The following is a 17788-nucleotide window of genomic DNA, read 5'->3' as shown; positions in this document are numbered from 1 at the left end:
AGGGATGCAAGCTAATTAGCTGGAATTGTATAGACATTCAAAACTAATACACATATACAGTTGTGCTCATAAGTTTACATACCCTGGCAGAATTTTTGCTTTCTTGGCCTTTTTTCAGAGAATATGAATGATAGCACAAAAACTTTTTTCCCCACTCATGGTTAGTGGTTGGGTGAAGCCATTTATTGATAAACAACTGTGTTTTCTATTTTTAAATCATAATGACAACAAAAAACATCCAAATGACCCTGATCAAAAGTTTACATACCCCAGTTCTTAATACCGTGTATTGCCCCCTCTAACATCAATGACAGCCTGAAGTCTTTTGTGGTAGTTGTGGATGAGGCTCTTTATTTTCTCAGATGGTAAAGCTGCCCATTCTTCTTGGCAAAAAGCCTCCAGTTCCTGTAAATTCCTGGGCTGTCTTGCATGAACTGCACGCTTGAGATCTCCCCAGAGTGGCTCAATGATATTGAGGTCAGGAGACTGAGATGGCCACTCCAGAACCTTCACTTTGTTCTGCTGTAGCCAATGACAGGTCGACTTGGCCTTGTGTTTTGGATCGTTGTCATGTTGGAACGTCCAAGTACGTCCCATGCGCAGCTTCCGGGCTGATGAGTGCAAATTTGCCTGCAGTATTTGCTGATAACATGCTGCATTCATCTTTCCTTCAACTTTGACCAAGTTTCCTGTTCCTTTGTAGCTCACACATCCCCAAAACATCAGCGATCCACCTCCGTGCTTTACAGTAGGAATGGTGTTCCTTTCATCATAGGCCTTGCTGACACCTCTCCAAATGTAACGTTTATGGTTGTGGCCAAAAAGTTCAATTTTGGTCTCATCACTCCAAATTACCTTGTTCCAGAAGTTTTGAGGCTTGTCTCTGTGCTGTTTGGCATATTGTAGGCGAGATACTTTGTGGCATTTGCTTGGTTTTAACAGAGCCCCTGATTTTCCATTTGTTAATCACAGTTTGAACACTGCTGACTGGCATCATCAATTCCTTGGATATCTTTTTGTATCCCTTTCCTGTTTTATACAGTTCAACTACCTTTTCCCGTAGATCCATTGACAATTCTTTTGCTTTCCCCATGACTCAGAATCCAGAAACGTCAGTGGCTGGATGAAAGATGCGAGAGTCTGTCTGGATCCCAGAAACTCACTCAGCTTTTATGTGCACACACTGATTACAAGCAAACAGATCACAGGTGAGGATGTTACCTTTAGTAGCCATTCAAACCCATTTGTGTCAACTTCTGTGCATGTTATCAGGCCAAAATCACCAGGGTATGTGAACTTTTGATCAGGGTCATTTGGGTAGTTTCTGTTGTCATTATGATTTAAAAAGAGAAAACACAGTCGTTTGACAATAAATGGTTTCACCCAACCACTAAGCATGAGTGGAAAAGATGTTTTTGTGTTATCATTCATAGTCTTTGAAAAATGGTCAAAGAATCATAGATTCTGCCAGGGTATGTAAACTTATGAGCACAACTGTACACATAATACACATACACTACCTGAAAGCGGAGCCCCTAATGAGTGTAAAATGTGTTCATAAATAATCCCACATTTTTTAAAGCAAATTAAAATAAGTGCTGAATTAAAAACCCATCTGTCTTACGTAAATAAAGATATAGAGTTTGTTGTCCGGTGCTCCGCCCTTCAATGCGCTCCGCTATGAACTCCCACTCGGCTTTGAGCTGTCACTCGCCTGGCTTTAGACCATATAAACTACTGTGGCATATTGCATGTCTATACCCATATTCACACACAATAAATAAATAAATAAATAAATAGCTAGTATGGACACACACATATACACAATAAACACATGCACACACTGAATTTCGATACAATAGGCTGCTTATGGATTTGAGTTCTCCATTTGGTGCTGCTCCTCTCACATCAGGCTACCATGGTCTGCACACAGTCCATTTCCAGTGCAGGCTTGTGTGTGATATACATTTCCAAACTGGGTTTATCCGTGAAACAGTTCAGTGACTGTGCCTGTTATGTCACGTAAAAGTTTGTGCTCTTTACAACAAACCCATTCAATGTCAGTTTTCCGCTTGGCACACTTTCCACCAGATCACTGCCGAACCCTTTTTCCTGCCTTCCTGACTTTGCGCCTGTAAAGCACCACCGATTCCATCATTATAATCGTCTGCTGATTCGGTGCTGAACTCACTTCCCAGCTGCAGATGGTCCTTCTCCCGAGGTTCATACAGATATCCGTTTCCCCGCTGCTCGCACTGACTTGAAGAGAACTCATTTTTATTTGACTAAATCCAGGCGAACAAGCATGTTTACATTGGCTACACTTAACTTCCGGTACCTGGCTATGAACGATTTGACATCACATCCTGGACGCCATATTGGTTGGCCATGTGCAATAAAACCTGACATGCTTTTGGACTTTTAAGCTCTTAAAGTTCTTATGATACCGAATCAGGTGGCTGCACTTGTGTGCGTTATTATAATTAGAGCTTGTACTATCAATATCGATCATGTTTAAATGCAGGTAACTTTTAACCCAAATGAAAATCTTTGGGAGGTGCTGGGGAAGACTTTTTGAAGTGGTTTGACAAGATCTTGGCGAAAAATTAATGCAACTCTGAATGGAAATAAATGTTGTGATTATGTACAATGAAATAATGCTATGGCAAATGTGTGCCATGGGATACAGGTCATTTCGTCCAACGCCATTTCATCCAATAGTTAAGAGATTTTGTCCAAAGCCTTTTTCATACGCACTATCAATTATTTTATCTCATCTCATTATCTGTAGCCGCTTTATCCTGTTCTACAGGGTCGCAGGCAAGCTGGAGCCTATCCCAGCTGACTACGGGCGAAAGGCGGGGTACACCCTGGACAAGTCGCCAGGTCATCACAGGGCTGACACATAGACACAGACAACCATTCACACTCACATTCACACCTACGCTCAATTTAGAGTCACCAGTTAACCTAACCTGCATGTCTTTGGACTGTGGGGGAAACCGGAGCACCCGGAGGAAACCCACGCGGACACTGGGAGAACATGCAAACTCCGCACAGAAAGGCCCTCACTGGCCACGGGGCTCGAACCCGGACCTTCTTGCCGTGAGGCGACAGCGCTAACCACTACAGCACCGTGCCGCCCTCAATTATTTTATATTTCAGGCATTTGTTTGTTCGAAAAAAGGAGGAATTCTCAGTGGAATTTGACCGAAGTAAAACACAATTTTGCAGCGTGTAGTTTAACCACCCACCATTCGCCAAATGTGTGTTGTGAAATCTAATGGCGAGTAAAGATTGCCCCAGACTTGCCTTTCTCGGTGAGTGTGTTCAAAACGACGGGTTCCTACCTAGTATTAATGTAAAATCCAAGAAATATTCGACAAAAACTCCTTCCTCACGCATGTGGGGGGCCGCCATTGCAAAATGAAAACGAAACTGGAAATGATGGGAATCAGCAAGTGCCGACTTCGGGTGCGTTCGGCTGGGGCCGCTTGTGGGGAGAGATTGTTTTTATTAGACCAAATTACATACAAAATCTATACTCACATGACTCGCACTTGCCAGATATCCTTTTCCGGGGCCCCAACTATTATGTGGGTGTCAGTCCTGTGCACTTTGGCACACGCACACTGAGGCTCACATGTACATGATCAAGAGGCATCAGCGTGCCTGTATAAAGACTGAGAAAACGACGTTCAGTGCAAAGTATTACGCCACGTCAGCGCGCATTACTGAGCCTTATCCTCCCATCTAGATTCCCTGGGTTTCCGATCCTGTTTCCTGTTCTTGGTTTCTGTTTTTTTCTCAATCGTGTCGCACATATTGTCACCACATATAAAATAACTGATGGTGCGTATGAAAAAGGCTTTGGACAAAATGTCTCAACAATTGGCTCAAACGGTCATTGGACGAAGTGTCCTGATCCCGCGCCGTGATCAAAGGCGGTCCAGTGAAATATTAGTGTGCGTGACTCTGGCCAGGCAGTGCATGTAATGCATATATATAAGTAAAAGCCAATCAGCATTTTTCTTACCTTGTGCTTTGGACACCTCATGGAGAAATTATCTTCGTTTAGACAGCAGTCTTAAAAGAAAAACAAAAAGTAAATCAGGGTTCCGAGTTTAAGTGCATTACAATTCTGAAAGCAGTGTTGATGTTTAACTCCATGGTTACATGACTGGTTATTGCCATAATGGCCAGTGTGAGTCTACAGGCGTGTTTATCATTGGCAGAGAAAATTGAGAAAATATTCAACTCTTGGTTTTTTGCATCTCAAGCTAGATCAAGAGTGCAAGCGAGTCAGTGAACATCCAGCACATCTGAATCACAATATTTTAAAAGTTTTTTGTTGGTTTAATGTTTAGTTCAGGTCAGCAACACCATGTAATCTGTGATCCCTATTCGTTAGCATGTATTCTCCAATTTACCACTATCAGAAAAACTAGATAGAACTCGACGCCAACGGCGTCGATGGGGACGCCTCCGCCTGGCAGACTACACGCCTTATTAAGTTGTGATTTGGGGATGGACATTTGACCTCACAGTAATCTTGACCTGTGACCTTTTAACCTCAAAATCTAATCAGTTCATGTTTGTCCCCAAATGTACAAATGGTGAAAGTTTGGTGAAATTCCTTTCATTTGCCTTGGAGATATTGTGTTCACAAGGTTTTCGGACAGACATTTGACCTCACAATGACCTTGACCTTAGACCTTTTGATCTCAAAATCTAATCATTTCATCTTCAGGGTTTCCCATACACAGACCATTGTGTGGCGCAGTGCCACACAATGGATTCCTATCGCCACACAATCAGACTCGCGATTTTGAAAAAAAAAAAAAATTCCGTTGCGTATCGTTCCGTTCATTCATAGTGCTCTTTCTTCTCGTTCACGCGCGCGCACACCCCCACACACTGAGACAGAGAGAGAGGCGTGTACACAGGCCTGCCGGTGCGCATATACCCGGACTGCAAGTGGCCTGTAAGGCTAATTAAAAATAACGCAGCCTTCCCAATTCGCCTTCCGACCCCTTATTTTAAAAGGTAGCCTACGTCGTGCTCGTGATGAGCTTTATCATAGCCTTCTTGGCTTACAGGAAACGGACATCCCTGAGTCAGGCTATAAACCAATTTTGATGCATACAGTAGCAGCTTGACGCAAGGAACCAGCCTTATTGCATTATCCCGTTTATCCCGCTTCAGCAATGACTTCCCTTACGATAGGGCATTGAGGTTTTTTTTTTCAGGAAGCCACGCAGAATTAAATGTTCTGATAGGGCATGCAGGCTTTGCACCAATTAGGGTAATGCTTTTTCATTACTGTTAGTTGCCTTGGTGTTACCTTAAGTGGTTTCTTACATCTAATTATGATATTTTATTTTATTATTTTGTTGTTACATTATACTATTTATTTCATTTTAGTATTGGTTGAGGTAAGTGTTGAGTTCAATATTTAAAATAAAAACCTCCAGCTTGTTTTTTGCAATTTATTCCTTGAATGTCAACTAAAGAATGATTGAAAGATTGCCTACCAAAAAGGCAAAAAACTAAGGTAAAAACCAGAGATGCACCGATTGACCGGCTGCCGATCGGAATCGGCCGATTTTCACGTGATCGGCCATGACCGGTGACTGGCCGGGCAAAATTAAAATATGCCGATTTTTTGCCGATCAAAACTTGTGTATCACATAGAGATGAAAGTGGAAATGCTCGTAATTCGCAACTAAAAAGACTGCAGCTCCACTGGCAGCTTGACCATGCTTTTTAGTGCGATTGTGTTGCGCTTGCGCAGAACAGTGTCAGTCCTGCGCGCCTAACGAGCTCTGGCGCGCGCGCCGTTAACAAAAAAAAAAAATTTCACTATATTTGGATATCCAAATATAGTGAATTTTTTTTGTGCCAGATATTGCATGTGAAAAGAAGAAAATGTTTGTGGTTGTGTGAATTTCCCATTACAGGAATTAATACATTAGCCTGTTACCAAACATCTAGTTAGATTTGTACAAACAGAGAGAGAGAAAAAAATGTCTTTTTGTTTGTTTTACAACCTTGGTTGCAATTGATTCCATTGGAAATTACTCTACAAATACACATTTGACAAAGATGATAGAATGGCTATGGTATAAGTATGACTGGAAATTATTTTTGTGTTTTGATACTGAATGAAGAAATGGGTTGTTCTATAAGGCATACGTCTTCAGATCTAAATAGGCTTATGAAAGTGTGTTCCATAGCAGTAGGCAAATAATATATGGGGGGAAGTTGTTTTTGTGCCAGATATTGGATGGGAAAAGAAAAAATGTTTGTGTGAATTTCCTATTTCAGGAATTAATATGTTAATACCAAACATGAAGAAAGATTTTACAAAGAACAATGTCTTTTTGTTTGTTTTCAACCTTTGAGGTGTTGAAAATTTATTACTGAAAATCTGGCAGAATGTTCCATTAAAGAAAAGATAAAAAGAAAATAGTCTGTGTGTGTGCTGTGAAGTGGTTTGAAAAAATGAAATCGGAATCGGCCAAAATCAGTATCGGCAGGTCACACTCCATGGAAAATCGGAATCGGCCCAAAAAATTGCAATCGGTGCATCTCTAGTAAAAACTAAACTTTAACTTCAGTTTTGGTGAGTAATTTTCATAAATTTAAAAGGCAGGTTTTCCACCAACATCAAGCCCAGCAAACTAACGACCTGCCCTGTAATGTAAAGTTGGGTTGAGGAATGAAACCAGGCAGGGTTCTGGGAAAAATTGTTTTAGCTGTCTTCTCTTAAAGAACTTAAAAGAATTTAGATTGAACTGAATAATCTCAAATGCTTCTTGTAGCTTTAAAATAGTCCCAGCAGGTGACTCTGAAGAAAAATACTGCGTGTTTGAACACCGCCCGCTGTAAACACTTTGCATACACCTCAATGACCGACTCCACCGACCGCCACGACACCACCACGCACGATTCCCTCATCGGCACAGTGGAGCACCACAAATTGCTACCTGCTCTGTGGGAAACACTGATCTTTGTCCCAAAGTGCACAAATGGTGAAAATTTGGTGAAATTCCTTTCATTAGTCTTTGAGATATGGCGTTCACAAGGTTTGGGGATGGACATTTGACCTCACAGTAATCTTGACCTGTGACCTTTTAACCTCAAAATCTAATTAGTTCATGTTTGTCCCAAAGCGCACAAATGGTGAAAGTTTGGTGAAATTCCTTTCATTAGCCTTTGAGATATCGTGTTCACAAGGTTTCGGGACGGACGCACGCATGGACGGACGCACGGACAGACGGACAACCCAAAAACATAATGCCTCCTGCACCTTAAGGTGGCGGAGGCATAATAATGCAGGCAGGTTCAAGCGTGACTTGACAGTATGCTGATGGCATGGTGTTCATTTTTTTTTCCGTTCTCACTGAGTTTATACTTTCATGACCAGAAATAAACATGTCAACACTAATATGGGTGGAATTACAAAAACAAGCACAAGTAGTCCACTTAATTTATCCGAGTCAGCCAGTTCTACAAAATAAAATGTGTGTGTATTCTAATTGTACACCATTATGCAAATGTTACTTGGCTTTGCATTTTCATAAGGAATAAATGAATCCACACCTAATTTACAGCTTAGTACAATAACCAGGAAAATGCCAAGAATATATCTGCCACACAAAAACAAACTAATGCTGCTACCTTGTGCATTATGATGATCAAAACAGGGCCCAAAAAAACGTGCAATACCTGCTTTTATTCCTAATATAATATGATTCTAAAATGTTGTACTTTGTCTTGAATCCTCAGAAATTTAAGAAAGTAAGAGACATGGCTCACCTGCCTCCACAGCACACAGGTAATGATACCTCAGTGTGCAGCCTTTACTATAGCAACCCAGAGTGGAACCAGCCATTTCACAATGAGAACAGCTCTGACAAAAAGATACACAGAATATTTCTTCAATGTACACTCGCAATATTCATATTAGATTAGATTAGATAAAACTTTATTGATCCCTTTGGGAGGGTTCCCTCAGGGAAATTAAGAATATGCTGATTCATCTGAGCATAAGTGATGAAAATTTCAATTAGGAACTTTCAGAAAAATATAGAATTACAGTGGGCCAATTTGTGTATCAACACCGAATATCAATATTCAAACGATAACATTTAGAAAAAAAAATCATTATAGCAGATCCTGTGCCTTATTTTTCTGTTTGTATGTTTTAACCTAAATTCTCTGTAACTAAAACAAGTACACACTGTATGGCCTGCTTTACTTAAAAGGTAATGCTACATATATGGCCAGCTGCCTTTCTTCAACTATTCATGGAAGGCACATAGGTATACAAAATACATCACATCAACTCACTGTTTCTCTGGCACCATCTAGCGCCTCCTGGAGACCATACAATTTCCCGTTGACCAGGTAAACACCACTAGTCCACACGATGCAACTTTCATGGACCCAAAGCTCCTTTGGATCTAAGGGCACCAATGGGAGCTGAGCAAGTTGAGCCAAAGGTCCCAAGGAATCAAGGCTGGGTGGTGGAGGCTGGAAAGGCAGTGAAGCTTTGCTGTTAATTGGAATCGTGCGGGGCAAGTCCTCACTAGATTTATGTCTCCTCTTGAAACGTGGATGAGAAGTCAGCTTTCGATGTTGTGGCCGTTGCTGCACATCATCTGCTTTCTGCTGTCTTCTCTGGGTCAGCTCGTTCTCTAGTTCAGGTGGGCCTAACGTAATAAGTGCCCCCTCTGGCATCAGATTCCAGTTTTGCTCTGGTGCCTTGGTGGTGGTACTGAGACATGGCAGGTTTTCACTCACTGCAGGGGACACTGGGTTTGTGGGTTGACTTACTGAACTACTGGTGTCTGCTAAACTGATGTCTGGAAGATACACAGACTGAACGTCTGGGACAGTCAATTCTGTTGACACAGAAGGTGGATTTGACCCTGCATTGGCTGCCCCAGTGTTTGACAAGATCTGTCGAACTTGGGGTTGATTCTTCGGGAATTTGGCAGCATAATCAGCTGGGTAGAAAGGACCATAGAGATCCCCAAGATTCTTGTAATTTGCCCATTTCTGGCAAAGGCAACACAACAAACGACCAGTGTGCCCAGCCTCAGACATCACAGGGCCTGGGAGAACATATCCAGATGTGGGAAGCGACTTTCCTGACTGCATAACGGAATCATCTGGCTCATCATTCCCTTTTTCCTGCATCCTCTCAACTTCCCTCTCTTTTCTAACCACCTGGGATATCAGAGAAACGTTTGAGATGATATCAACCCCAGAACCACCATTTTTGCCTCCTCCTTTAGATTTCTCATCTTCGGAATTGACTACTGTACACACAGCACCAATCTCAGTTATCTTCCTTTCAACGTGTACATATGGTGAGAAAACGTTTTTCCTCATATCTTGCAAAGTTCCTGCATTTCCCACACCAACAGTCTGAGAATCCAGCTCATCTTTAGAAGTCATTCCTCTACTTTTCCTCCACTGTCTGCTTTTTGAGCCAGTTCCTTCATTCCCCTCTTTACTTTTTCTCTGCCTGTGTTTTATCGGTTTCATTTCCACCTCAGGCTGATTATCCTCGCCCTCCATCTCCTCCTTTACTGGTTGGCTCTGCATAGCAAGATCCAGAGAGGGACAAGGTTTCTGTTCAGGTAAGGTTGCTGTTGTTATGACTGCTTCTCCTGCCAAGCTGGAATTTGATGCAGGTTGAGGAGTAGCAGTAACAGAACCAGCAGGAGGAGTATGAGGAGCTGACGTTACATTGGAGGTGGCACTCTGTACTTGGACTTGTACACGTTTTTGTTTATTTACACTTCCCACAGGTCGTCCCTTCTTTTTGCCTGAAGGGAAATAACCTTTGGGAACAAAGTTCTCTTGTAGTTTGGTGTCTGAAGCTATCGCTCTTGGTGAGGCTAGCTCATGCTGTGTAGGTCTGGACAGAAGGTGGTGTCCTGGACTTTGGCTATGGGGTGGGGTTGCTCCATAGAAATCCCCTCCAGGATAATCATCAAAACCCATGCCAGTCTCCTGAAGTTTCTGCCTCAGTAGGTTAGCAGCAGACTGCTCTCCTCGTCTTGTCTCCAGCTGCTGGTAAGTGTTAGTAAATTGTTGTATATCAGACAATGCGGATGAGGAAGGTGGAGGGGAACCTTGCACAGGACGAGGCAATGGAGGTGGTGGGGGAAGGGGTCCTAATAGTGTAAACTCATCCTTATCACCTTCGTCGGTCCCAGGTCCTGAAGATCCAGCAGTGCCTAACCCAAAGTCAAAGTCTGTTGGCAAATTTCGCAGGGTAGTACCACTTGACCCAGTCACACCCTGTTTGAGAACTTGAGAATCACAAGAGTACGCATCTTCCGGTCTGTAGGGCAAAATATCATCTAAGGAATGAGCTTCATCAAGGTAAGGTAGACAACCACTTTCTCTGTGAGATGCACTAGAGAAGGGTGCACCAATTTCTGGGTCAGGTATATCAGAACTGTAACGTGATGCATCTGAATAATCAGCATCTGCAAAGCTGTTACTGTAACTGGCTTTTTTATTTGGAGTGATTTTTTGAACTATTGCTTCCAGTTTTAATCCCCGTCCCTTTCTTGGTGGTAGAAACTTTGTTTTTGCCTGTGGGGGTGAGTTAGCACTTGGTGCTTGAAATGGTGTGTTAGGGGAAGCTAGTTTAGGACGAGAGTCCAGACTGCTTGAATCACTGTCATTTACGGGCCTAGATTCAGAATGGGCTACCGGAGAGTGATGAGATGACACACCTCTGTTGCCAGAAAAATCCTGATGCTGCCTCTTGGCAGGAATTGGAGAAATGAAAGAGCGAACTCTCCTCCTCATCATTAATGGGTTAGTTTCTGCTGCCCCCCCAGTTTTGCTTTGTCGATGTCCTTGGTGAATACTTGGGGTAATAATACTGCTGCCTGAACTGCCCGAACCAGTAGCTACAGGTGGATGGAATGACTTTATTGAATCTTCTGTAATCCCTTGGTTAACATCTGCCTCCAGGGGCTTGGGACCACTGGTTGGTACAGAGCCAGACTTGTGAGAAGGAACCAAAGAGTGCAGTTGCTGGTTTCCAGTTCCTTCTTTTTCAGCATAGGACTCCCACAGTTTCACATCATAGTGAGAGCCAGGGTATGAGTGTTGTCTTGATAATTTCTGGTCAGGATTCTGGGAAGAATTATGATGGATGGAAACATCTTTATATCTATTACTGCTGGTTGACCAGTCAAATCGGTCACTGATGCCATGTGTGTGCTGAAGAGGGACATGGTGAGAATATGCTTGTAATTTGTTAACTGGGGGTGGGATGTGACTTGGAGATGATAATGAATGGAATGAATTGTGAGAGGGATGATGAGCATTCATTTTGGGTCCATCAGTTGTATCACTAAAACCATAAGCAGAAAAACCTGCAGAGGATCCATCAACAGCCTGGGAATAAGGTTTGCATCTGGGTGATGACGAAAGGGCATTAGAGGAAATTTTAGAGTGATATAAGGCATTGCTGGAGGAATCGATAATCCCTTTTCCACCACTCTGTCTATGTAAGTCAGAATTAACTTCCACAGGTGCATGCAAAGACTTACTAGGCTCTTCCTTGGGTGAAATCACACTGTGTCCATCTCCAAGTTGTTTTCCAAGTTCTTTGGAGTTTATCTTAGAAGCCTTTTCCAATTCATGCTCTTTATCTTTTACATCCTCCTTAGTGCACCCTTGCTCACTCAGTACAGAGGATGAGTGGGGGTGCTGAATGACAGAAGAACCAGACATCCCACAGTGACTTCTTTCTTTCTCTGAAGTGGTCCGCCGTGATGGAGATACATCACAGATTACTGAGCGCCTTTCTGAAGATAAGGACATCTGAGATTGGGTCTGATTTATCGATTCTGCATTATGAGATAATTCTTGGTCAGACTCTTGTAAAAGCAACTGCTGGACAGCAGAAGGCGTAGCCAGGCTTGGGGTTTTTCTGTGGGGCAAGGAATAGTCTGCCAAGTTAATGTGCTTAGGAGGAGTTACTGTTGAAGGATCCGAGGACTGCTGTATATGGGTGGAATGGCTGGGAGACATAGTAATTGTACCCTTATCTGATGAGATTCCTTGACCCCCCTTAGGCCTTTGTGCTTCAGAATCCCAAGAGGGATGAAGAAGACCAAGGCCCATCTCATGGTCTGGTCCCTGATTTTGAGAGTGATGCTTTCCTGTAGCCATTTGTTGATGAATACTGGCACTACCCATTGCTGATTGGTCCATTTCATGAGGCCTCATGTTCTCAGTCATACGGTAGGGGAGTCTAGTATGGTAGTGATGCTGGGACACATTTGGAGGTTGATGATGACTACCAGATGTTTGTTCAGGACGGCAATAGCGCCGATCTAAATGATAGCCTTGGAGGACTTCTTGTAAAAGACTGGGATATGGTTGCTGCAAGTGCGAATTACTATCCTGACCTCTTGATCCTACAACACTTTTTCCCATTACTCCTAGAACACCAACATCTTTTCTAGACAAATAACCAAAGTTAGGCTGCGGCTGATTGTAGTCTTGGTATCTGTTTGCACCTATTCCACTCCCTGGTCCAGCTCGCACCTTGATCTTTGCACCCATGCAAGCATTGTATGGCATTTCAGGATTGCAATATTTGTAAGAACCAGAATGACAGTGATTTGAGGACACATTTTGCCCAAACTCAGTTTTAGGGGAAACATCATAGTGTGCTGTGAATGTTTCCATGCCAATTTCCCCTTCTCCATTGTGATTCCCAGAATCCCTAAACACGTTTATGGAATGTTTCTCCTCAGGATAGCTGAGCTTGCCCATGTCTGATGAAGTGCCATGGTGAGATGTAACCTCTGTTTGCTTAAGTCCCTCAGGACTTTGTTCAGAACGTGCAGAAACAATAACACCAACTCCAGCATTGGACTGTTCTGAAGTGTTTAAAGTTCTACTGAGAAAATGCTGCGTGTTGTTTTTCTTGTCATCCTTCTCATTCTCATTTTGTTCAGCTGGACATGTTTGTTCCACCTTTACAGTGGCCAAGGTCTGAGTATTTTTTCCATTATCCAGCTCTTGATGAGAAGTCTCTTCATGTTTAACTGTGTTTTTTTCATCTTTCATATCTGAAGTCTTTTTCTCCTTCAGTCCAGTTTTGTCATCACTGTGACCAAGATCAGGTTCAATTACACAATTTGATTGTACAGAATGAGTAGGAGAGGATGTAGCGGATGATGAGGCTGAGGGAGCAGGTGCACCAGAAGACGCATTTGGGCTTGGTTCTGGAGGAACACAGGGTGGAGACGAGGATGACTGAGTTTGGGCATCTGGGGCCTTAATCTGTGAAAAAGGTTTTGCACCCTGACTAAATGATTGTTTGACTGACCCCTCTGTGACTCTTTCATCCATTTGTAGATGCCGACCAGGACGACTTTGTCCTGTCTGAGTTTGTGTCTGATTCGAAGTTGCTGAGTAGTAGTTGGCAGGTTTAGATTCGATGTTAAATCCATCTGGTTGCCTCACTTTTTCATGTTCTGAATGGTCACTGTGATTCTTACTTGCCTCCTCTGGCTCAGATGCCAAAACATCTCCACTTTCTTCATTTACTGTGCTTCGACCAGCAGCACTAGCATTTCTATGTTTCTGCTGATTGCTAACTGTCTGCTGTAAGTGAGGCTGATGTGTAGTATCTCTTCTTTTCTTCTGAGAGAGCACAGTGTCTGTTAGCATTGTATGCTGTACTGTGTTGGGCAAATTAGCCACTTGGGATGTGAGGGCATTGAGACTATTCAGTCCAGGGTCTTGCGAGAGCTTATCCTGTGTGTACAGGGATGATGAGGTTTCTTCCCGTTGTCCACCCCGTAGACCCACTCCTACTCGATTCTGATTAACAGCAGAGCTCATTACACTACCACAGCTACTAATACTGCTATTAGAACTAGGAGTTGGGCTAAGCTGTGGCATGGTATGTTGGGCTCTAATATGGCTGTGACTGCTGCGCGGATTTAAAAGTGAGGAGTGCAATGATGCAGAACTGCCCAGCCCTTCTGAAACACCCGTCAGTGGGGAGGAGGAGGAGCTGCAGCTTGGAGAGTGGACTGCAGATGGAACAGGAGATGGATTAGAAATTGGGCTGAAATTTTGATTAATTTGAGTCTGTTGGTTTTGGGACTGCATGGGAGATTTGGAAATGTCCTGAGAGGCATGATGTGGTGCAGCAGGACTTAAAGACACAGAAGACTGATGGTTTTTAGGGTGTGTGAGGCCAGGAGGTGCATGCTGCATCTTCAATGGGGCATCATAGGCTGCTCCAAGATTATGCTGTAGAGTGCGACGAGAGACATGTTTAGGAACAGGATGAGACTGAGGTGAATAAGGTGGATGGTTGGGAGTGGGGTAGCTCTGTCCTGCATTCTCTTGGTGCCCAGAGTTGTTTGAAGCTGCAGAACCTGGAGTGGTGTTTGGTTTGGAGTGAGTGGGTGAATTGATTTTGGAGTCCACGTTTCCACTGCTCATCTCATACCTTTGTGGCGGAGAGTTGTACATTCCAACCGATGCTGTGGGCACATTAAGAGGAGGGTAGTGCCCAAAGTGAGACGGTATTCTGTGTCCAGCCAGAGAATAGGCCCGATGACCTTGATGTAACCCCTGATGTGATGGGTATTTTTGGCTATGTTGACGCTGGTGCATTTCAGCACCTGTAACTGGCTGCATCGATGCATTCTGGGCCATACTAAACTGCTGTGTGGGCGAAAATGAACCACTCCCACTGCTATTACTATTACCACTACTACTACTACCAGTAGCAGCACCAGTACTGTAGTCCATGGGGTAAGGGGACATCATGCCCGAGGACGGCCCAGACCCAGAAACATGTCTGTACTGGTATTCCATGTTCGAGTACCCAAAGCCTGCTCCAAAACCCCCTCCTCCTCTTCTGTTCCTGTCTCGGCCACTCACTGAAAAATAATAGTCCATACTTTCCTTTCGGTATGAGGTGCTACTGCTTCCAGCAGCCTGTGGTATCTCTACAGCACCTCGCCTGGATCCATAGCCATGGATGTGGGACGCTTGTCCAGGGTGCTGCTGCCCACGTAGGTGTGGGTGCTGCCCATGACTTTGGAGGATAGACTGCGATTGCTGCATGGCAGCATAATCTTCAATAGTCCTTGGAGATATCTGAGGATCTGATATGTGGGGTGGATATGGGGAACCAACCAAGTTTCCACCTCTGCTGGGAAATCCTGGAGGCAGAGTGGCAGGACTATTGGAAAAGTTCTGCATTTTTTTTTGTGTGTGTGTGTGTTTTTAGTGTTTTGGTAAGCAATTGCTTAAGACCATTAAAAAAGAAAAGCTAAAACAAAGGAATGCTGAAATTGTGTAAAAAAAAAAATGTTCAACGTTGCACAACAGGTTGTAGCTGATGGATGAAATAATCACAATTGTAGCAGCAACAGATAGAATTCGAACAGAAAAGGGGCAAAAGAAAACTTTTGATGTAAAAATCAAAGGATGTGATGGTGATGAACTTAGCAGCAGTCACATCCATTCAGATGAACCGGTGTCATCATTTCCAAATTGTAGTCATACCAGGTTGGTACTAGATGCGTCCTTGTGCAAAAAAACAGACATGACATGAATAGCAAAGACTTCCTAGCCAAGAAATGGGCTAAGTGCAGAAAAAAAGTGTAACCAAAAGTGCAGTTTTAATTTTTCTTCATCGTGCTGAAGAAGTCAGTTGTGGGCGATTTTCAGCATTTTTATCTCAGCATAGCTAAAGATGCAGTTCATGTAGCAAAATACAACAATCAGCAAAACTCCTCATCACAACGGTGCAAGATTCCACTAACGCTCTTAATTCTTATTTTAGAATTAATACTTTATGTATGCACTTCTTTTCTGCTCATCATCGTTCATCTCCTCTGCTTCATGGGAACAATAAGAAAGTCACTGGTCCCTGGTGGTCATCTTTGCACAAATATTTGACGTTTTCCTTTTAAAACTGTTTCTGACTTAGAGTTTTTTCAGTATGTAGTCCGGTGGAGTTCTGGTCATTATTCTCAGCCCGCTTTTTCTATCACATGCTCCAAACTTTGGTTTGGCAAAGTCCTTATGTCCATTTTATTCCCATCATTTGATTTTATAAGCAAGATATCTGGAAAAAAAAAAAGCAAAAGAGAGAAAATTAGTAATGTTACTTTACTGCAGTGAGAATTTACTATTTAATGTACTATTAATTGTACATTAAATGTACATAGATGTGCTGCATTTAACCTGAACAAATGATCAAGTTTAGTAATTAATGGGTCAGAAGTAATAACAAAGCAACAAAGTTAACAACCGGATTAGCTGACATTTATCTAAACTTTAATGAATTTCACCTGCGTTTAGTATTTATTACATTCATAAAAATAAATCCACATACATTACCAAAGATTAAATTACAGCATGTTCCTAAATATTGATTACTTACTGAATTTTGGCTTTCAGGTATAAATATTGGAACTTGCACTGCAGACCTCAGATATGAATCTTTCCGGTTAACAACTGTAAAAAGGTTTTTACTAACTTCATTAACACTGATTAATTCAAGCATGGATTATTGGATTTATTTGGTTTACTGTTCTAACAAAACTTTCAGTTAATATGAGTTCGTGTTACTCATGTTATCTAACTGACGAAATCTTAATGTAAAATATTATTAACTGACAATTGACAAGTTTGTCCGTGCTCCGCCAAATAAAAGTAATTATTATCAGGACACGTTTTAGATGGAATCAAAACGTGTTTTATTCCCTTCTAGTGGGTTTCATTCGTTTGGTTTGATAGCATGCAATATTGTTAGCATATCGCTTATTCTACGTGTATTATGTCACTCTACCCAATGGAGAATGAGCTATTGTTACAATATTGCATGCTGTCGCGACAACACGACGTCACATGTCGGAGAGGTAAAACTTAAGTGCTAGCAAGCAACTGTGACAATTTGTAAACAAGCATGGCTGCAAGGTTTGCGTCATTAAAAACAGAAGATTTTGAGAGAATTTTAGCTGCCAGTTTGCGCCGTTGTGTGTAGCTGTCGATGTTGATTTTAAAAGTAACCCAGTAAATTACACAGGGAAATGAATCCTCCAGTCTGAGCGAAAAATACTGTGGCGAGCATGCAGCATGGAAGAAGAGTCTAGACACAGAAATCTTAGTTTCTTGGTTGTTAGCCTGTGCTAGGGGCTCTCGGTAACACTGGCTTGACTGCGCTAGCGTTGGCCTTCGCTAACACTATTGATGAATGCTACACCGGCGGGAAGGTGAATTCACTGCCACACTAACAGCACCGAGTCGCGGGTAAGCTAGTGTTGGCCTTCGAGAATGCTAATATGAAGAGAGTGTGTATGTATAATAATAATAACAATAATAATAATAATAATATTGGCTGGCTTTTTCTCGTGGTCTATCTGATATATTCCATTCAGCTACTAGTCTCTGGCTCTGATATATCTGACATACCACTGAAAGCCAGCCAATATTATTTAAATATTTATATGCTTTACATGCCCCCATTATTCGGTGGTGGTTGGTGTGGCGTGACTGATTTCAGTGCAGTTATTTTGTTTTGTCGAGTGGTGCAGTATAAACAGGAGTTAAGTAAGCACGTTCAGAGAATTAATACCCATTCGGATATTAATACTAAGTATGACCTCAGTAGCAACATGCACAAAAACATGAAAAAGTGTGTGTGTGTGTGTGTGTGTGTGTGTGTGTGTGTGAGAGACAGAGAGAGAGAGAGAGAGAG

At 42.5% G+C, this 17788-nt stretch overlaps 1 protein-coding gene across 3 annotated transcripts in view; it reads right to left on the bottom strand.

Annotated features, from left to right (window-relative positions):
* tcf20 (transcription factor 20) overlaps nt 1-17788 on the bottom strand; it is a 35552-nt gene that overhangs the window by 11895 nt on the left and 5869 nt on the right. For all 3 annotated transcript variants that reach the window (XM_060904200.1, XM_060904202.1, XM_060904201.1), the window contains exons 2-4: nt 8356-16153; nt 7822-7915; nt 4037-4086 (exon numbers count right to left, since the gene is read on the bottom strand). In XM_060904200.1, coding sequence (XP_060760183.1) covers nt 4037-4086; nt 7822-7915; nt 8356-15282 — 7071 coding nt within the window. In that variant the 5' untranslated portion in view covers nt 15283-16153. The remainder of the gene's footprint in view (nt 1-4036; nt 4087-7821; nt 7916-8355; nt 16154-17788) is intronic.

The sequence above is a fragment of the Neoarius graeffei genome, chromosome 22 (assembly GCF_027579695.1).
Source record: "Neoarius graeffei isolate fNeoGra1 chromosome 22, fNeoGra1.pri, whole genome shotgun sequence".
NCBI lineage: Eukaryota > Metazoa > Chordata > Actinopteri > Siluriformes > Ariidae > Neoarius > Neoarius graeffei.
This window is presented reverse-complemented; position numbering and strand designations above follow the sequence as displayed.